Genomic DNA, 22,128 nt, shown 5'->3' on the forward strand with positions numbered 1-22,128 from the left:
AGCTGAAAAGTGGTTAAAGAATGTTGTATGAGACAAACACAGATGTTATTCAGTGATGACTTAAGGCATTGTTTGCATGAGAAAAACACAGATATCACATGTGGGAGAGTATGAAATCTGCACGGGGTTTTCAGTGCAAGTGGTAGGCATCAAAGTAATTGCGAGATTACATCAGTAGCTTTCGGCTATGCCGGCCACCCACTGTGGTGTGAGAAGTAGGGATGGAAGTGGGAATTCAGAAGAGAAATCTAGAGATTAGGGGAAAGAGAAAGTTTCAGGGTTGATAGTTGAAATGGTGTGTTTTGAAGCCAATACATTATGTCAAATATAGGCAAGTCCCTAAACCTCTGGGGGGACGCTCACAACAAAGAGAAGAAAACTGTAGATTATTTCTTATTCCCTGGTATATGAACAAGGAATGCAAATGGAGTTTAGCCAAAAAGAGGAGAGTCCCCATGAGGCAAAATGGTGCATGGCCCCCACCCAGTTCCCATACCCATATACCCAGAATATCTGTTCTAAGGACACAATATTGAGGAAAACCACATACAAATAAAGGAGAAGTAGACACAGAGCAGCATGTGGTCTCAATAGCTTATCTTAGTGCCAGAGGTCAGAGGGGGGATTTGGGAAGACTTTGTGTTTTAGAGGAAGGGGCTGGTCACATGAGACTGGGCTAGTGTGGGACGCACACTCCAGAGTGGGTACTACCCCTTTCTTCCCCCACTGAATCTTGCTGAGGGCATGGATACAATAAATTATGTTGTTGCGAATCCACATTGTCTCCCCTGTTTTAAAAAGTTAGTATCACTTCCTAGAAAGAACTTTAACTCAAAAAACTAGAAGCTCCCACCTTTTACCAGGAATGGCAACCATGTGGACAAGTTACTACTGAGACTTGTCTCCCTGCCTCTTAGTTTTCCCTGCAGGATTGGGTCTAGCCTCAGAGAAGGAAGTGAACCCTCCTGATTAACTTTCCTCTTCTTTGCGGGGAGGTGTTAAAGCAGCTGAAAAGCTGGAGAATTTCCGGGGGGTGTGTTCATACCCAAATGGCTGTCTTAAAGTAGTTTAAGGAGAAGATTTTTTCCTTTTCTTTTATCCAAGTTTACTTAATGGAGATAGACTGCTTTTATAAGTTTTTCTTTAAGTCTTAAAAAGAGTATTTTTGGATCAACTATATGCAGTCAGGACTCTGCTGGGCAAGTAGGGTGAGAAAGAACCAGCGGCCATATTTCTTGTCTTGGGAGGTAATCTCATTGAAATGATGAAACTAAAGAATAAAGAAGCTGAAGAAGAGTGTTTATCTAAGGATAAATAAATTCTGAATGTCTTGGTGATGAGAGAGGTGCTAAGCGAACTATGGATCTGGATAACCTTCTGTTCTAGACAGAGCAGCCCATCGGAAAGGTCCAACTGAGAGTTGCAGGCAGGTGGTCAAGACCCAGTGATGTGACCCCCTCCAAACCCTTTTGGTCTACAGGGACCAGAGCCAGCACAATCTTAGCAGATAGGTTCCATATGCTTTCAGTTTCAGCAGTATTTTTGTAAAATGTGGCCTGTGGTTTATAGACGAAAATAAGGCAGACCCTGGAAAGGCCCCATGATTTTTATTTTGATTGCCTCATGTCTCAGGCCCTGGTGACTTCTGTGTTAAGAGCCCAGAGAACTGGCTTGAATTAGTTCATTTTTGGAGTTTGCCTCCAGTAAAATGCCTCATTCTTTTTTGAAGGTAGAATTTAGGAGAAGATGTTACATTTATTTGTCTACTCATTTGCTCATTTACTCGACAAATATTTATTGGATATCTAGAATGTATCAGGCGTTGAGGAAGATGTCTTTCTATCTGGCACTGAGTCACTGGCTAGACTGAGTAATTAACATTGCTCCCAGCTATTTTGGGGCAATAGAAGCACAGTTTAGAGGTGCAGCCCACCAGGAAGCCCACCCCAGAGTCTTTCTAACAATTCCTTAGGTTCAGGAAAATCTCACCAAGCCCTATGCTCCCAGCAGTGCTGTGTTCATTAAACATTAAATCATTAAAATAAAAGATTGTCAGTGAGGCCCTGCTGTCTGACATGGGAGCATGAATGTATTAATTGCACAATTGGGTCACCATTCATCACATTGTGCTTGCCAGGTTTGGTGTTCTTTTTAAAAGTTAAGGGGAACTGGAGCATGAAGAAGGTCCATTTGAACAAATGCTCTAATGATTTCCAAAACTGTCTTAGTGTTTTTTACATTGTATCCCATTCTATCACAACCTAACCCTTAGAAATTTCTTCCCAGGGCACTTCTGTTGCCTGAATTCGGGGAAAGTGGTTCCACCCCTGCCATGAAGAAGTCATAATCCAAGGCCTGTTTTGGGGCCTGTGCGACATAAAGTATCAGAAGCTTCTCATGGGTCAGGCGGGTTTCTGGTGGTGTTACCAGAGCAGACAGTGTAGATACTCTTCACGAACTCCCAGGGAGGCTATCTGCCCTGCTTTTCAAATGAGGAAATTATTGGGAACACTTTTTGAAAACTGTAAAAATCTAAAGAAACATTAATTGTTATTGTCGTCCATGACCTTGTGAATTCCTTAAAAGTAGAAACAGGAACATGTTCATCTTTTTTGCTCCTTTTTATTTTAATCTGTTTCATGAGTAACGCTTAAAATGAATAAATGAACTGATATATCTTAAACATTTTAAAACAGAGTTTCTTATGGCATTTCCATTCATGGTTCATCTAAACATTTCTTGACCTGTTCATCACTGTAGACCATTTTGGGGGGGCGGGTGATTAAAATCTTAGGTATGTTTCCTGGAAGCATGGGCCTGTGGGAATTATATCGGTACTTCCTCTTTCATTCATTCGACAAGTATTTGTTGAGTGTCTTTCTGACCCCATCATACATAAATGTTCTGGCCAAGATAAATAAGGTCACTATTCATCACTACTCAACTTCTATAGCTCTTTGGAGGTGAGGGGGTTGGGTAGCAGGGGTTAGGGGTTGAGAGATGTGCCATGAACAGCCATCATGTAAAATGAACAAGATAATGTGAGGCAGCAGTAAGTCAGAAGGAGAACTGTAAGCAAAGATGTGATGGTGATATGTGTGGGGGATTGGTAAGGGGCTGGTTGAGATTGGTTGGTGAGGAGAGGACTTACTGAGGAGGTGACTTTCTCTGAGACTCTCTTCTGGGATGTCTTTTACTTAGCCTTTGCAAGAATGGCTTTTCTTAAGACCTGGTTTTCTCCAGGTGAATAATCTGCCAGTTGTTTTCACAATGAGTCAAAGAAATAGGCAGGTCAAGGGACATGCCCTTTACCTGTAGGAAAGAAGCTTCTGGGACCTGGGAAGCAACAAAGCCCTGTTTTGTTGAACTGATGTTTCTGTCCAATATTATGAGGACCTCGCGATTTATGGCAGAACACCTAAAATGCTTGTGGTAACAGCCTTCCTTGTGATAGCAGTCTGCCGACCTGCCTCCATCCATCCATCCATCCATCCATCCATTCATTCATCCATCCATTGATCCATCCATCCCTTTCTCCCTTCCTCTTTGACAAGAAGCAACAATGAGAGAAATCAGTCTAAGAAATAAGTTGCCATCTTGTGCACAGACACAGGAGTGCATGCACATACATGCACACACACGGTATAAAAGTTATCATCCACAAATGGATCCATTCTCCCTGCAAAGCAAAGCCAGTTGAAAGCTCTCTGAGTGTTTAGATCTCAATACAAGGTCTAGTTACCAAATAGAGCTTTAATAAGACCCCATCCTGACTAATAGAAGTGGACATCAGTTTTGCTCCTATGTTTTTAAAGTTCTCATGGTTTTTCTCTTTGCTGCTCCACAGCTCCACCCAAAGAAGATTGTACATCGGTCACACACCTGCCCAATGCCTTTGAAGGACCAATTACCATAAGTACGTATCTCTTCTGACTTCAGTGGGGTGTTCCCATTATTGGGAAGGGGATCAGGTGTACTTTCTGTGTTTCATATTTGAGTAGAAGAGCAGTCATTTCCCCAAGGCGAGGGACATTGGGTGTGATTCACTGTCCCTTCCCCTTTTCCTACAGTGGCTTGAAACTGCTATTCTGTTGACCCCAACACATTGTTCCTCAAATTGCAGTCATTTGAAAACTGCTTTCACCTTTTTGGGCACCTCTGTGTACACAGCACAGTCATTTACTTGATATTTTTCACTTAATTGGCCTATTCTTTTCCGCTTTAAATGAGTTTATTTAAAAAAAAAAAAAAGCCTGCAGCGGTGCCTGGGTGGCACAGTTGGTTGAGTGTCTTGACTCTTGATTTCAGCTCAGGTCATGATCTCAGGGTTGTGGGATCGAGCCCTATGTCAGGCTCCATGATCAGCGGCCAGTCGGCTTGGGATTCTCTCTCCTTCTCTGCCCCTGTTGCTCATGCTCTCTCTCTCTCTCTCTCTCAAATAAATAAATCTTCAAAAAATAAAATAAAATAAACCAACAATCCCCTACAAATGGAAAACAAAACCCCCAGTCATAAGCAGAGGGTATCCTTAAAAATACACTTACATGTAGGACAAATTAAATAGTCTTCTTAAATTCTAGCTGCTTGAAGGTTCTGAGTCTGAGCCATGTTCTCTTTCATGGGGAGGGATTAATAAGGGCAAGGGGGAGATGCATTCCAGCCCCCTAAATTTTCTGTTTGATTGATTATTTGTGTACTGGAAGAGAATTCTAATTTAACTCTAATTCTAATTCTAATTTCAACATTATTTATACCACATCCACCTAAAATCATCTTGATGATCCCAAGATGTAGGCGTCTGGCAGTATATGAGAACAAAAATCTCAACCAAAATTTTCAAAGAGGTCGACTTATTAACCCTGATCTTATGGCCTCTGATCCTCACTTTTTTTGAGAAGTATCATAGTGTTGAGGAGGCCTGACTTCTGCCTCCTAAGAGACAGACCCCTTCCTGTGCAAGGGAACAGAGGGGGCAGGCGACAGAAGGATGAGAATCATCATGGCCACGCAAATCCAGCCCCATACTGTTAGGCCAAAAATTGTCCCAACCCGTGCCTCATGGAAAGGGAGCCTCACAAGTTCAGATGTGCTGTTTCAGTCAGGCTTGGTTTGAATCCTAGTCCCTTGCCACCTGGGTGATTTCAAAGGAATGACTTTGTCTCTCTGAGCCTCAGTTTTCTCATCTGGATAATGGAAAACCTGTGAGATTTGAAATGAAAATGAAGAAAAGTAGTATGTCCAATGCATGTCAGGACCATAGTCATGTTCAATAAACTTCCCATTTCCTTGGTCCCCACCAATACCTTTCAAAGTCCAGATCTGTACAAATTTGGTCATATATTTTTTAATCAGATCTACATCTGGAGAGATTATCAGAGTATTTGAGACTTTGCAATTTTTTTAAAGATTTATTTATTTATTTGAGAGAGAGAAAGAGAGTAAGTGAGGGGAGGGACAGAGGGAAAGAGTTTCAAGCAGAACCCCCAACCCCCACCACTGAGCACAGAGCCCATGTGGGGCTCGATCTCATGACCCTGAGATCATGATCTGAGCCAAAACTGACCGAGCCACGTAGGCACCCTTGCAATATTTTCTAATGTATGTTTTACTAATAGTTCCACTTGGGCAAGCCAGATAGGTAAACAAAAGGAACATTTAGTCCAGTGCAATATAGCAGAGGATAATTTTAGCTAAATGCACACTTACACAGTGAGTAGCCCAGACTTGAAGGCAGCAAATCCTCTCAGGGAGGAGCAAAGAATGAATTTGCTTTGCTTTTCCTTCACCTGTCCATTCTAGACATTTCCTTGTTTAAATAAAAAATTCTGATCTTTATATACCTCCATGCCTCTTAATTTCAAGACTGAATCTCACGGAGGATGGGCGGAGGCTCAGTCATCATTTAGGCATGCTGATTTCTTAGCCAGAGTAGGGGTTCACGTAGACTGACAAAATTTGCTCCTTAGAAGAAAAGCCTCTTTCTTCATGGATGTGCAAATATATATTCCTTGTTGAGACTGCTAACCTCTTCATGTCCTACTTCCAATCCTTTCTGGAAGTAGATGGAATTAACAGCAACAGATTTTACACGTACTTGGAAGGGAGAAAAGGAACCAGTGGGAGAACTATCATTTACTGAGACCAACTCAATATAGGATCCTGTGCTAAGCACTTCACATACCACGTATCATATAGGGCTCAGAGCAAAAGGGAGTAGCATCCTCATTTTACCAATGACAAAACCGAAGCTCAGTACCAGCTTTGTCTAAGGGCACACACAGCTGGGATTCAAACATCGGGACTTCCAAACACACCCTCATTCCCCCTCCCCATTTCCAGCGGGTGCAGTTGGGCAGGGGAGGGTAGACTTTCTTAGAGCATCCCCTGCTCCCTGCCCCCCTGACTAGATAGGTAGTTAGGTGTTGTTTTGCTTGATAATGAAGAAAAATAGCTTTGAAGTCACTGTCTTATGTGACAACCCACAGTCTTTCCTATACTCAGCAAACGTCAGCTGCCAAGTTCTGAAAGTGCCTTCTCTTTCCCCCAGCCATTGTCAACCGCGATGGCACCCGCTACAGCCAGACAGGGGAATACAGAACGAACCCTGAAGACATCAACCCCAGCACCCCCGCTGACGATGACGTGAGCAGTGGCTCCTCCAGCGAGAGGAGCACTTCAGGAGGCTACGTCTTCCACACCCTCCTTCCAACTGTGTACCCGACCCAGGACCAAGACAGTACCGGGGTGTCTGACAACCCAGAGAATACACCCATTACCAGTAAGGAGAATGAATCACTGTGCTTTCCCGTGGTGATTTGTTTACAAAACCGGCTCTGAGCTTCCTGGGTGATCAGCATTCCCTTGTGTGTTGATTGTCTCCTGTCTCTAGAAGTTGGGGACACCATTTGGGGAAGGGGGTATTATGGTAACCAGTGCCCTGTAGTCATTGCCTGCTACTGTCTGCAGTGTTTTGTTTTGTTTTGTTTTGTTTTGTTTCCATCTTCTCCTCTGTTTTGCTTACCTTGGGGTAAGAAGCGCCATACTGGAAGATTTTTTAGAAGACTTTCTTGTTCTTTGGTCCCAGGGATGTGGTGACAATTCAGGCATGCTACAGAAGCTGTTTTTACTTTTACGTGTTTCCTTCTTGTTCTTTTCCACCTTTGGATAAGATTGTTCTCATAAAGTTGGGATCCTAACAGATGCATACCATCCCATCTACTTTTTTCATCTTAACTCTACGTTTTTATGTTTTAACTTGATTTATGCAGTATTATTAATGGTGCGATATTCTGTCCTATTCGTCCATGATTTACTAAACAATTCCTTTGGTTTCAGTCTAAGGAAGCATATCTAAAGGAGTTACCTGATCAAACTCAACCCACTTAAAAGTTGTCTCCTTGCAGCCTCTAGGGGAAAGCTGTTAATACTTGCGTGGTAACGTGGATAATTCATTACCTGGGAACTGTGAGAGTGGAAATATGGCAACATTGCATTTGATTTCTTGGGGTTTTGCCCTTTGTGCTCCACTGTCCTTGGAAAGTGTTTGCATCTCCCTCTGGCCTCCTTCTTTGCTTTCCACTTTGCTTTTTCCCTGAGGTTTAAAACGGGTTTCCAGATTGGCTGCATTCCTTCTGTGGAGGATTATTCAAACTGAAGTAGGGCATCCGCGTGTTGGGCAGCTTTCCTCTTATGGTGTGGATTTTCTTTTGTCCAGGCTTTTGCTCTTGTGGGGCAGGACTCTGCTCTCCCAAGGGTGTGGCTGACATTCACTGGTTTGGGAATGCGCTGCATAGGGTCTTTTTCTGTGCCTTGTCACCCAGAACTCAGGGCAACCTTCAGAGCACTATGATTTAGCCAAAGGCTACTTGCTCAACAGTGTTTTAAATTTCTGTGAGCAGCTTGCTAAGGGTGGGGGAGCAGTACCAATGGGCCCGAAGTCTGGTCATTCTCTGCAGATCCTTTGAAGCATTTTCAGGAAGCAGACGTTCTCAAATGGCTGATGCCTTCCCAGACTACTGGCTCTCTGGAGATTGGGTCACCTCGTTTCCTATGGTCCCACGGACAACCTTTCTGGAGAGCTTCTGCAAACCCAGTAGGCCCTGCTGCTCGGGGCCGGCTGCCCCTGAGTTCCCTGCCCTGTTAAAGTAACCATGCAGAAGGCTCCTATCATCGGAGCATGCAATTTTGTCAGATGTTGGCAAACGTAACAATTAGTGGTCTCAGCGAGAGGCAGATCGAGTCTACTCCAAAGTACTAGTTCCCACCAAAGAAGAAAATCGTGGCAAAATATACCTTTGAGGAACTAGGTGAAATTCACATTGAAGTCATTATTAGTCTATATCAAACAGTGAGTATTACACATGTACTTTAGAAAGGCAACAAGGACATTTAATGAATAGTCCGCACATCTTTTAGGGATTGCACATTTCCTGCCCAAGTTAGGTAGTCAGCATACTTATTTTGAGGACCTACTATGTACCAAGCCTGTTCTAATGCTGGGGGATCCAGTGGTAAGTACCATTAGAAAGTAATACGGAAGGGAAATAAGGACCAATATTTGCCAAATGTTAACCAATATTTGAGGTCTTCTCTGTGCCTTTGCCCTAGTTACTGGGGGCTCAGAGTTGGACTGATGTTTGTGGAGCCCATCCACTGTTCAGAAACCAAGGAGAAGGAGTGCTTTGAGATTTCACGAAAGCATAGTTCGGGATTTGGGTTGAGAAAAGAATCTTGCTTTCCTCTTTTCAAAGCACTTAGCTAAGTTTCTCTTAGTAGTTTGGGAACAGAGAAACTCACTGGTCCAAAAGAGTGAGTCCAGGGCCAACCTGAGAGTCACCGAAGTGCTAAAACATCCAAGTGGCCAGTGGCAGCTCCAGATAAATCCATGCATGCAAAGAAGAGTGTCCAAGAAAAAAAAAATCAGGTGGAAACTTGAAAGCAACCCATGGCATACTAGAAAAGATTACCACTGTTAAATTCCTGAATAGACCCCAGTTTCTGAGCCCAGTGTGGAGATTCCCAAAGCTTCATGACTGTTGGACTGAAAGGTGGGTCTTGGTGGAAAGGAGTGATTGCAAATCCTCCCTAATGCATGCCGAAGGACAGATGTCAAGAGGAGGACAGAGAAGTGCATCTTTAGTTTGGCAGCTCATTCCTTCCATAAGGGTCCTTGGTGGGTGGCAATAGGGAAAGCCAATAAGAACAACCATCCGGGTAGGTTTTGACTTCCAGCAGGCTTTTTATTATAAATGTTATTTTTGGAAGAGACTTTGTGGGGGCATGTCATCAGCCTCTTTTTTATTGGTGATCTGGAATTCTCTGGAATCCAGAAACCTACACTATTCAGGAAGCAGAGACTCCTACCTTGGAACACTCCATTTCCTTGTCTTCTGGGTGTCAAAGAAATATATACATATATATTTTTGGTCTGGCATCGCCTACGTGGGTGGGGAAAATTGGAAACTCTGCTGGCTAGACAGTAGATCCTTCCATTTTCCCCAAATCTCATATGACTCCTTTTGGGAAAGTAGAAATAACTCCTATTTCTGTCTTGCTCTTGTATGTTTACTTCCTGTTGGTCTCTTCTTGGCCTTCTATAGGGCGAAGGTGGCAGGAACTCTGTAATAAAGTTTCTGAGGGCAGAATGGGTGCCTGAGAATTTTTCAGGGGGGATGCTTAGGTGGATCTGGGGACATTGTTGGTGAAATTGGCTCCTGTGTCTTGTCTCTATTCTTTGCCAATGTGTCCTTGGCTAGCATAGAACATACTGCAGAGGTTATTGACATTTGGTGAATATAGGGTCAAAGTTTTTAACGTGGTGTTCATGGACCTCCAGTAGGCTCAATGATGGGCCCTAAGGCATTCAAGAACCTGAAATAATATACAGAATTTTGAGAATGTGTATGTGTCACATCACTCTTTTGAGGACAGAAGTCATAACTTAGATCAGATTTTCAAAGGGAGGTAGAGCTCAAAATGGCTTTTAAAAACCTCAGCTTGTTTAGGTGTTGATCCTGATGACCTTTGCTATTCTTTCGCTGGGAAACATTCTGGACCCAAGTCCTACTTGAGATGCAAATGGGAGATTTCAAATTGCAAAATATCACGATTGTCCTTTCTCAAATTTGAATGGTGTCCAGAATTTCTCTAGCTTGGGCAGTTTTGTTTCTTTGTTGGAAACACATTCCAAATTAAGAATTAAAGTGACGGAAGGTTATAGAGGGAGACTTGACAAAGCTTTATCTGATTTCGACACTTTGAACACACACCCTTTGCAAGGTTCCTGCTCAAGCATCAAGCTTGACATGAAGTTAATGAGTGTGTGTGGATCTTTGAAATGTCAGTTGTTATCATACGCTACTGGCATGAAGGGATAGGCCCAGAAGACACAAGCAAGCACCTCTAAAGACACTCCAAACACAGATGAATGAAAGCAACTTTATGAAATGTTGCATCAAAGACCTTCAGTCCATGGCTGGGTCACCTCATCAAGTAAACATAAAATCTCTTTTCCTTCACAGGTTGTTAAGTTCCTACTTTATTTTGCTCTGAGCCTGTGTTCAGAGGGTTCCGTCTGAAGTTTGAGTAGCTCTGAATTGACACCCATCCAGAATTTGCATTTCTCGTGTTGTTCTAAGATTCCAAGATACTTCAGGAGATTGGAAAGATAAAGCCAGGCCTCAATCTTTCTTTTTCTAATCTTTGCTCTACAATAGAGACAGATGTCACATATACATAGAGCGGAGAATAAAGGTTTGTAGAAAGATCTCACTAAATGATATTTTCATAATTGATCCAGTTACCTCAACTGTGCACTCAAACAGCCAAGCAGCAGTTCAGGAGCAAATGCATTGGATGTGGTCCTGGTTTGGTAACTCACAGCCTAAGACTCAGGATCACACAGCAACAGCAACAACAGGTAAACTGCTCTGTCTTCTGCTTATCCATTGTCCTCAATGCCAAGTTTTTCAGCATCAAGGAGAAGAGTATCCATGATCATGTCCAAGTTTGGGACTGATGTCCTGTCTCCATCCTTAAGGAATTGGTATCTGATACCATTTTGTTTATCAGAGAGGCCTATGGATCTGGGGATACGGTTAGATACTCCTCTGTGTTCTATTTGTTTTTCTTTTGGCAGCATGCACATAGAATCAGAATTAGTTTTCCTTCAGGAGCTTCAACTAGGAGATTCATTCAGAACAAATCCTTTTGAAAGAAGCCTATTAGAAAATGCATTCTCCTACTTTCTGCTGGTCTACTTATTGCAGTCAGTAATAATAGAGGGAAATACTGACTTATGGATGGAAAGTGTAGGTTCTGTGCACTTGTTTGGACACTCAGTCCTCAGCTCTAAAGTGAAGGGGTGACCTGTTGTTTTCCATGAGAATCTAGACTGCCTGGATGTTTGACCATTAACTCTGAATCCCTGCAAAGTATTCTGGACTGAGAGCTTATGTGGGAAAAGAGTCCAGGTCCAGAACAATGGGAGATTACAAGCATATCTTCGTTTATTAGCTTTTGTTGATTGAGGATATGGTCATATTTTTAAATAATTGGGCATTCTTTCTGCAGAAGGAGAATAATAAAAATGGTCCTTAATACTTGCTTAGTCAAATAAAGTATATTTTATTTTAACAAATATTCAGCTTAGTTGAATAAAGTATATTTGATTTTAACAAATATTCCCATAAAGAAAATAGTGCTGATGTTATGTTGTGATTTCATATCATGGTGATAAAGGTCATGCTAGAGGGGGTATGCAGAATAAAGAATATGCTATTTTTAAATGTTAAATGTTTACAATGTTTATCTTCATAGAACAAACATTGGAAAGAAAAAGTCTTGTCAGTGCTGTATCTTGGGCCATTTCTGGGCTTTCTTGATAGCTAAAAAAAAGAAATCTAGGGGCGCCTGGGTGGCTCAGTGGGTTGGGCCACTGCCTTCGGCTCAGGTCATGATCTCGGGGTCCTGGGATCGAGTTCCGCATCGGGCTCTCTGCTCAGCGGGGAGCCTGCTTCCCTCTCTCTCTCTCTCTCTGCCTTCCTCTCCGTCTGCTTGTGATCTCTCTCTGTCAAATGAATAAATAGAATCTTAAAAAAAAAAATCTAATCACCTTACTTTTGTTTTGGGGGATTTTACGATGGTTTCAGCCTCACTGCTTCAATTTTTTTTTTGTTTTTTTTTTTATCCACTCTTTAATATTCTTCTGGTGCACATAATGGTGGCAGAAATGGTGGTTTGGGGAAGTTTTCAAACCAGGACTCTTACTTCTGATCTTATTCATGAGATCCCTGGGTCACTTCATTTCTGTCCATCTTTCCTGACTGATTACCTCTTTTTCAAAAATGGACTCAAAATGTCCTGTTCCGCTTTGCAAAATATAGTGTTGATATAAAAAAGTGACCATGGGCAAAATGGCTGGAGGATCTGGACACTAACTGGAAAAAGGTGGAAAGGCATCTTTTTCCAACTTCCCCTTCATGTGGCATTCTTTTGTGTGTTGGGGATTGCTGGGATTAAGTGTCTGGGATTGCTGGCAGAAATATCATACCCTAAATTCTTGAAGAATGATATTGGTTGGCCAAGATAGAACATGAAGGGCTAGGACCCTGGAGAGCTTGGTTTCAGAATCATAGACTCTCAGATTTGGAGAGCATCTTCAATAATCTAGCTCTGTCAACACTTCCAGTGATTTGATCTACATAATTTTCCTGCTAAGTGATCTTTCTGATGGTGAGGAACACAACTTTTATGAAGAAGTTCTTTGTTGGATAGTCCAGATTATAACCTTTAAATTCAACATTTGGGAAAATATTTGTTCCACTTACAATGAATCACCACAGGCCTTGGTTTGGCCTTTGGGAGCACACACAAAAATTTAATCCCACTTCTACATTACAGTTTTTCAAAATTCAAAGACTATTGTCACACTCTCTGTCATTTGGCCTTTCTTTTTTTTTTTAATATTTTATTTATTTATTTGACAGACAGAGATCACAAGTAGGCAGAGAGGCAGGCAGAGAGAGAAGGGGAAGTAGGCTCCCTACTTAGCAAAAAGCCCGATGCGGGGCTTGATCCCAGAACACTGAGATCATGACCTGAGCCAAAGGCAGAGGCCATAACCCACTGCCTTTGGGTTAAAGTCACCCAGGCGCCCTTCATTTGGCCTTTCTGACTACAGACAAGGCAAGCTCCATCCAGCACATTTTTTTTCCTCTTTAAGATGAGAATCATGAACATGATGATATTTAAGGTCTTTCCATTTCTGACATTCTATGACCTGCAGTATGGGCCTTGAAAATAAAGTGGAACTTCTGTGCTTTTTCTGTTTCTTCCCGCCATCTATATGAAGTATAGATGACTCTCTTGAGTAGTAAAAGAGTAGAAGCATATACAGTGCTATTTCTTAGGGGCTGATAATTAACCTTTCAACCGTCAATTCCATTGTGGTTACAACAGCTTTGATGAGCACTAGTGGTACAAGTCCCAAAACAGCAACCAAGAGGCGAGAAGCCCAGGATTGGCTTTCATGGTGGTTTCAACCATCAGAGTCCAAGAATCATCTTCACACAACAACGATAATGGCTGGTAATGAGTTATTATTATCTCATTTCATAAGATCTCTTGACAGTTTTCAATAGTTCATTGACCTCAGAGATACTAAGTCTGAAATGCATTCTGGTTTCACACATGTTTTTGATGATTTTCAAAGGGTCATGAGCTCAGAGACCCATATGTTTGAGTTGATAACACTAATAAGCAGATTTCTTCTTTTTATTCTATAGAATTAATACAGGCCTGGAGAAGGCTATTAAGAGCACTATGAAAGGGGGCCAGTCTTTCTTGATGACAGAACAAAATTTTGGCTCTGAAAGATATTCCAAAGAGACAAAAGCCATTAGAAATTCCTGACTTTCCAAGAGGAAATAAAATAACATAGCTAGAACTAGAAAAATATGGAAACTCTCCATCAGTGGAAGTATTCTTGGGGCAGAAAAGACAGTAAGCATGATTCTCAGTCAAATGATAGGAAACCCCTTTTCAGGAAAGAGACATCTACAGCAACCACTGAGAAGAGGCACAGGGTCACCATCTTCTTTCCTCTGATGTGTCCGGAAGGGAAAACATGAGAATTTCTCAAAATCTTGGCTCCAGTCCACTTTAGTCCACCCTTTTGGTAGACTGAGAAATGCCAGGCTTGATTTCTCTGTGAATTGACTAACTTTGCTATGACTGGATGCTGCACTGTTGTTGGGATGGTAGCTCAGCTTGTGTTCAGAGCTCTGGTGATGTGATGCTGGAGAAGGTCAGCAGATAAATTAGCAAATCATGAATACATCTATGAGATTTAAAAAATGGTGGACATGTGTTTAGGTTCTGACAGTTTTCCGAAGGTGGCTGATAGAACAAATGGGCACATGTGAAACCTTTCCATTCTAGTCTTGATACTTTCGCTTTAATGGCACATGCTTAATAAGTTAATAATCTGAGAGCATGGGGTGGGGGCAGTGTTTATTGGCCTGTTTTTCTTTTGTTTCTTTGGTGGGGTTATGTCCATATTTATTCTTCCGACTTCCTTAAGTAGATCGTTCGGTTGTAAAGGTCATAGCCAATTGTTTTAAGATCTATGCCTTAGATTCAGAGACCAGGATAATCTGGGACAACACAAATCAGATGTCTCAGTCTCTTCTTAAAGTGTTGGGAACTCATTATACATTCTGTGCCTGATTTTCTTCCTTTGTCAAATGGGTTGCTTGGCATCCAGTTCAGCCACTAACATAAGTCACCACAACAGGTACGGATTCAAGTATCATCTCAGCAGGCTGGGAACCAACTGAAGAAAATGAAGATGAAAGAGACAAACACCCCAGTTATTCTGGATCAGGCATTGATGATGATGAAGATTTTATCTCCAGCACCAGTAAGAATAATCAATTACAGTAGAACCATTTATGCAAGGCTTACTAATTAAACTGAGTGATGCCCAATAGTGTCTACCTTGGGAAATAGTTATTGTGGAAAATTAGCATAAACCTATGACTGACCATACTTTAGTCATACCTTGGTAAGAGTATGAAGGAAGAAAAATGACTTTTTAAAAAAATGAAAGCCAAAAGATATTTGGAGGAGAAATGTGGAAAATATCTTTTATAAAACTCCTAATGCCTCAGGTTTTCTGTTTTGTTTATTTATGTGGTCTGCTGCTACAGATTCTTCTTGAATTATTGAGCTTTGACAGGGAATGACATAGTAAAACATTACAACAAGTATTTATTGTATACCTACTGTGCTAGGTGCTGGCAACACAAAGATGAAAAATGCCAGAGCTTTTGCCTTCAGACTCTGGCTTACTGAAGCAATAGAATGTGAGTGCAAGGATTTTAATTAAAGCTTGCAGGTGATTCTACATTAAAGACTTAGATGGCCCTAGAAAGCCTTAAAAGTTGGGTACAGAACTCAAGAATCATCATAATCAAAACTTTGTTGAAACCAGGGGAACAAATCTAGTTTTAACAAATAGGGCACAAATATAACAGAAAGACATTGAAGGGAAGGACGAACGTCAGTTGAGCTTTAACTAAAACGGTGCATATTATTAAAAATGAATAGTGAAAACACTGTGTAATAGTATCCAAACTTGCAACAGTTATAAAACTTTTTGAGAACAGAGATGGAAATTGAGCTGGAAACCCCCCCTTTTTAAAAATTTTTATTTTCTTAAAAAACCTCCTTTATTTTTTTAAGATTTTATTTATTTATTTGACAGAGATCACAAGTAGGCAGAGAGGCAGGCAGAGAGAGAGAGAGAGAGAGAGAGCAGGCTCCCTGCTAAGCAGAGAACCTGATTCTGGGCTCGATCCCAGGACCCTGGGATCATGACCTGAGCTGAATGCAGAGGCTTTAACCCACTGAGCCACCCAGGCGCCCCAAAAATCCTTTAAAAAAATACACAAAGGTCAGTCTAACATTTAGCCAGATGACTGGGTTTCCTAGACACATCTGTAATGATGTGAGATGTTGCTGAGCAGAGATGAGAATTCCGAACCTGATGCCACCATATCACCTGTTCTTAGAGAAGGTGGACATTGGCAGTGTGACTGGACCCTATCAGGTCACTGAAGTTCTCACTGTCCTACTGAAACCTGAGAGGACTGTCCCCACATGGACAACACCCAGGAAGGGAGGAGTCAAAAATAATAGTTTGGGCTTTGAGGCACCTGAGTATATGGCATCGATGCCACAAATACTCAAAATGAACTAGACACTTTACATCTAAGCTTTTAAATGGCTCATTCTTTAGCCCAGACATCTCTGCAGAGTCTGGTCTATAAAACAAGTAAACTCTTCTTAATAACTTCAGAAAGAAAACCAAATAACCAAAAACACTGGAGCTTTACTATCACACTGTCTTCTGGGTTCAGGATGTGGCCCCATCTTCCAGGTGGGACCATGAGGAAAGATGTGGTCTTGATACTCGAGAAACGTAGCTTTCTTGGGTGGCAACCCAAACAGATCAACCTGAAAATTTCACTTGTGAAATCAAGCTGATAGTATTACAGTTCTGAAAAGAATTTTGTATTTAGTTGGGTATCAAAGTTAAGTTTGGAAGAATTAGGATGGGTTTGCACATGATAGTTTCACTAAAGCAACCGATCCTAATTTTGTCATGATCCTTCTTTCAAGTGCATCTCCTACTCCAGCTCTATCATTTTGGGTGACAGCATCAGGCCTCTGGTGGATGTATGCCTCTTTTTTTTTTTTTTTTTTCCGGGGAGCTTCATAATGGTGGTTGGTGACCTATGGTGCTTTTCTACTGAATGTATGAATCTTGTTTTTCTCTCATTGGTTATGAATGGCTTGCTCATGAAATGCTTTGTATTTGATGAGAATACCATAGGTGTTTGCTACACATTCCAAAATGTACAGCTAAATCATATGGCTGTTAAAGGTAGATGTTCTTTCTTAGAACCATCTATAGGAAATCTGTGGCTGCTCAGAGTATGCCTTTCTCCACCAAAACTAGTGAAATAAATAAAGTGATCATATCATCATGGTATAATTTTCAGGAATCTACCTCTTCAGCCTGAGGATCTTGCTGTAGCACACTTGCCAATGATACCAATCCCTTGGGCTTTCAAGCGCTCAGGGGCATTACGGACTGCATGGATGGGCCAAAACTCTGATGTTCTTGGTTCTCCTCGGTGGAGGGCTGGTGTTTGCAAAACTGTTCTTCCTTCTGCTGCAACTCCTTTGGCTGCTTTCTCCAGAAAATCTCATGTTCTGACCCCAGCGTCTCCTATGACAGAAGGCAGAGGATACTGAGGTGCTTAACAATATGGCTGAACCAAGCTGAAGTCCTCTCTGCTCTCCCTCCGTTTCCACTCAACCATCTATATGAGCTGGTACAGATGATTCACTGTGTAGACCAAAGAAGGGAGAGATGTGCACAATAAGTGGTGAAGGCTCACGAACTAACATTTTCCTAATTGCTTCAATCATCATTATAACAGTTCCAACCACACCACGGCTTTTTAGCCACCCAAAACAGAACCAGGATTGGACTTCACGGAGCCCCGGTGAATCGAATCCAGGAGTATTACTTCAGACTACTACAAGGATGACTGGTAATGGGTTTTGCATACTTCATTAAAGATTTTTTTCCCTCTCAAAGTCTATGACACTGCAAAGGTCAATCATCAGGACACGGTGGGAACAGTAGTTCATGTCTCATCACAAATTCTTAACTTTCATGAGGAAACTCAGTTCAACCTAGGAGTCATTCGTCAATCACACTGTCTGGGCACAAGATACTTTATGTTGCTTTATTATAAAAATAAATACATTAGCTCAGTTTATGATGCTTCCCTTGACAAAGTGATCATAGTAGGACAACAGGTAATCATTAAGAAATTTCCCACCCATTGATTTTTCTCTTGGGAGAGAGGAGTGGTGTCACTCAAAAGCATTGAGTGTAGATGCTCAGAGGTCCTATGTAGGCATGGCACTCTTAAATAGCATGCATTTCAATGGAAGAACACAACACCAAAGGTTGGTTGATAAAAAGTCACAGCGTATATAACCATCATCACTGCAGATGTGGACCAAAGTGGCACCAGCGCCAATGGAGAGAACTGGCCCCGAGAACCACACTCTCCTCTCGTTCACCATGAGCATCACGATAACGAGGAGACCCAGCATCCTGCAAGCACAAGTAAGGAGGCTGGAGGTCAGCAGTGCTGGTGTCCATGACTTAGTGAAGTCTTTCCAAAGAATAGGGAAGACTTTGTTTTAGACATTAGCCACATCTTCTGTCATTTCTTTTATCCACAGAACATGCAAAGCTGCCAAATATACACACTAGTTTTAGAAATTGGGAGAAAAACACCACTGGTCAGGTTGCATGAAGGTCCAAAATGGTGGAAAGCTTAAAATGTTTTTTTTTTTAAAGGTCTGAGATACATTTTTTTTTTGTGTTAGAGATTTTTCGAGGTTCCATTTGGGCAATTTGTGTGTGTTTATAGAAATGTGTGAGGAAGAGTGTATCTTTTGGTGCCAGGCAGTGGGGTCTGGAAAGAGCTTGACAAGTGCGATGATCTTCGGAATCCTTCTCTTCTGTGAAGATCTCTGACGAATCCAGTTTCTTTTTTTACATTCTGTTCCTCACTGCACTGTAGGAAGGCATCCCTTGTACTCTCTGCAAGAAGGTCAGTAGCTCATAGAGACTATGTTTGAATTTTTGTGACTGTTCTTTTTCTGTTTTTAAGCCCAGAGTAACTTGGGGAAGGCTTTGATGCTGTTATTCCTACTTAAGTGCCAACATCTCAGGTTTCCCCAAACAATCTCAAGTCTCACTACAGGTCTTGAGGACGGGACCAAAGAAAATAAGAACTATATACACTTCTTCTTTCATCTCTCTCGGCAATATGCCCATCGTATTTGGAATAAAAGAAGCTTTAATTTAGGATAACAGCTTGTAGCATCTTTAAAACTATGGTTTAACTATCATTCCCTCAGTCTTGGATACTCTTAAAGCAAGAATGTAAGAAGTAGCCACTTAGAAACCAAAGGGAGATCCCAGAGTTTGAGGGAGGCCTTCAGACAACAAAAGAAACATTTCAGACATCAACTAGAACATAGGTTTTAAGTGCTAGGCATTGTACTGAATACATCAAATAGGCCTGCATCTCATTACTTATCCCACTAGATTTCATTTTTGTGTGAGGACTATGGACTGAACAAACAAGAGTCTTCTGATAGAAGGAGGAGATGAGAAGCAGAAGTCTCTTCGGAATGGGATTCTGTACCAATCCCCCTTGGATTCTGTATCAATCCCCCTTGGAACCTAAAAGTACATCTTAGAATTTAAGACCGTTTGTACTTAAAAAGAAGATAGCTACATGAGAGGCTTGGAATTAATGAGCCCATTGTCAGAAGGTTGTGGGGGGGTGTTGGGGGGGCACATCATTCCTGGAGGGTGGTTGAAAAGCCAGATGTGACAGAACCTCACAGAGGAAAAGGGAAAGCAGTAACCACTACAGCAATTCTCTCCTTAGTACTTGCAAAACATAAACAGATTCTGGTTGGTAACCTCTGGGCTTTATCAAAGGACATTACAGCTTCTAGAAGAGATTCAACCTTCATATTTTACACTGGAAATCCTATATTCTGCTAATCCATATGTTGAAAACAGTGGGTATTTAAACTGGATATTCAAAGGAGTGTTATGTTTATGAAGATAGTGTAGTGTGTGCGTGTGTGTATGTGTGCGCGCGCACATATACTTCTGTCTTTTTTCTTTCTTTTCTAAAAGATTTTGAATAGACAGTTTATGTTTGGGTTACTTTCCCCTTTTTGGTAATTAAGTTCATAGTTTTTCTAACTTCATTATTTGTCAGGAGGTAGTGATTTAGTCAGTGGGAGGTAAAACAAGATTTGAGACTTCTTTTTCCTCCCTCTGGATAACCAGTTAACCCCAGGAATGTTCTGGCCAATGCAAGGGTAAAATGAGGACACAAGTTGTATTTTTTAAAGATTTTTCTTATTATCAAATCACACATATCATTTTCTAAAATTATGAAATACAACCGGTCTTACCAGTTGTAAAAAATACTTTGGCTTGGCAAGGTTATAGGCTCTCATTTTCTTGTTGAACTAAAAATTTGCTGTTAGTTGCTGTAAATGAAAATGACTCTGGCTTTCTGATTTTTCCCAAAGATACCCTGATACAATTTTATTCCATTCAATTTATTCTTTTTAAAACTGTGCAATTAAAACACCGAGGGGTTGAAATGTTTAGCTTGTCACACGTTCCTATTGTTTATATAATGCCAAACATTGGCTAGAATAGTTTTATTCCATTGACTTCATTTCATTAAAAAGTAATTTTGGCAATTTTAGATACCACATAGACATAACCTCATAATGTGCCCATCATTGTCAACCTATTTCATGCTGGGCAAATCGACTGCTGGTGCATTTCCAGTGCATGTGATCATGGATTATGTGACCACCATTTGAGAAGGCCTCCCACCATGCTGATTTTGTCATCAGTTGGTATATATAATACATCCCCTCCACCCAATCACAGGAGCAAAAAGGTTAATTCTGTGAGCACACAGTGCTCTCAGACAAGGATATATGAGGCCATAGAGTATGGTAAACCAAGAATCATACTGGAAATTCATAGACTGTTGTCCAGCCCTAACTTTGTGTGTGCCAATCTGGCTGTAAGATTTTGAGCAAAACTACTTTGGGTCCCAGTTTTCCTATCTGAAAAATTGAAGGATTGGGCCACTGATTTCTAATATTTCTTTCAGAATATCAGTGATCTCTTTCCATGCTGCTTTCCTTTTCTACCTTTTCTCTCTCATGTGTATATGGCCTTAAAGTATTAAGATATGTGTTGGTAAAGAAGTTGAACAATAATGGCTCCCAGCTGACATTCTTCTCACAGCTCAGGGAATCTCTAGTAGTACAATGGAAGAAAGAGCTACCCCCAAAAGAGCAGTGGGTGGAGAAAGGGTGGCATGGGGAATACTCCCAATCACCAAAAGAAGACTCTCATTCAGCAGTAGGGGCAGCTGGTAATGGATTGTTTAACTAGCAGACTTGGGTGGAAGCTTCCTCTTGGGTTAAATATTGAGCATTAAGGACACTGAATAGAAAGACATTTAAGGAATTGTCACAAGATATTAAGGTTCCTTAATAAATTATAATATGGGCAATACAGAGCCAACCCTTAGATGCACAGAACAAATCACCAAAACAGGAATGGATATAGCATACATGGGAGACCTAGAGAATATGTCTTTTGTGTATGTCACTTTCAGGTCTAGTTTTGGGCATCTCCCAATGAGATTGTGGCAGAGACTCCGATCTGACCAAATACTCCCTCTTGTCTTGTGACGGAATCTACAACATGGCTTTATGAAATACTGGGCACATTAGAACACATTTGGTCAGAATCCTAATGTTGGAAGAAATGGAGCCAGATCGTTAGAAAAATACCTGTCTGATGTCATTTAGCACTTTGGTCCTATCTATTTGGAGATTTCTCTTTGAAAGAACCATGCTTTCTTCTTAAATTTAGAAACACACTTTCTCTGTTGTTGGTGGGATTGTGGAACTTGGACTCGAGTTCTACCATCATCTCTAAGTGATGCCAGATGACTTTGGCTCTGCAAGCTGCAGTGCATGATTCTTTTGTCTGTGTGGCAGAAACATGGAGATGCATCCTGTCTTGTAAAAGCATATGAATTCCGTATTCTCACTTGGTATCAGAATAGTCCTCTGTTTCCATTTGCGACATAGAAGGTAATGCAGAATGTCTTTGCGGAGCGTCGCAGCTTCTGAATGTGTCCCTGGCAGAGACGTGGATTCAGTGACTGGCTAGTGGTTGGTACTAAGGGGCTAGAACTGGACTCTTCTCTACATATATATCTCCGCTCAGAATGAAGCAAAAGCATGTGCTGAATTCTTATATGTCCCTTGAGCTGTGAATCCCATTGTTACAACGTAATGCTTCTAATGGATTCCATTCATGCTTTTGAGATGAATGTTATTTATTTCAGGTTTATCTTGTGGGAAGCCCAATTCCTCCTCAAATCACTGCCAGCCTGATGTGCATTT

The 22,128-nt window shown here is 41.3% G+C and overlaps 1 protein-coding gene across 12 annotated transcripts in view; it reads left to right on the forward strand.

Annotated features, from left to right (window-relative positions):
* The window catches only part of CD44 (CD44 molecule (Indian blood group)), an 86,510-nt gene that overhangs the window by 39,565 nt on the left and 24,817 nt on the right, over positions 1 to 22,128 (forward strand). For 3 of the 12 annotated variants that reach the window (XM_047690896.1, XM_047690898.1, XM_047690900.1), the window contains exons 4-8: positions 3,848 to 3,916; positions 6,548 to 6,778; positions 14,795 to 14,920; positions 17,511 to 17,624; positions 18,095 to 18,226. In XM_047690896.1, the coding sequence (XP_047546852.1) occupies positions 3,848 to 3,916; positions 6,548 to 6,778; positions 14,795 to 14,920; positions 17,511 to 17,624; positions 18,095 to 18,226 (672 nt within the window). Of the gene's footprint in view, positions 1 to 3,847; positions 3,917 to 6,547; positions 6,779 to 10,302; positions 10,919 to 13,458; positions 13,588 to 14,794; positions 14,921 to 17,510; positions 17,625 to 18,094; positions 18,227 to 22,128 lie in introns of those variants that run through there. The other 9 variants (XM_047690901.1, XM_047690903.1, XM_047690906.1 and 6 more) reach the window with 5 other exon arrangements.

This window comes from Lutra lutra, chromosome 10, assembly GCF_902655055.1.
Source record: "Lutra lutra chromosome 10, mLutLut1.2, whole genome shotgun sequence".
NCBI lineage: Eukaryota > Metazoa > Chordata > Mammalia > Carnivora > Mustelidae > Lutra > Lutra lutra.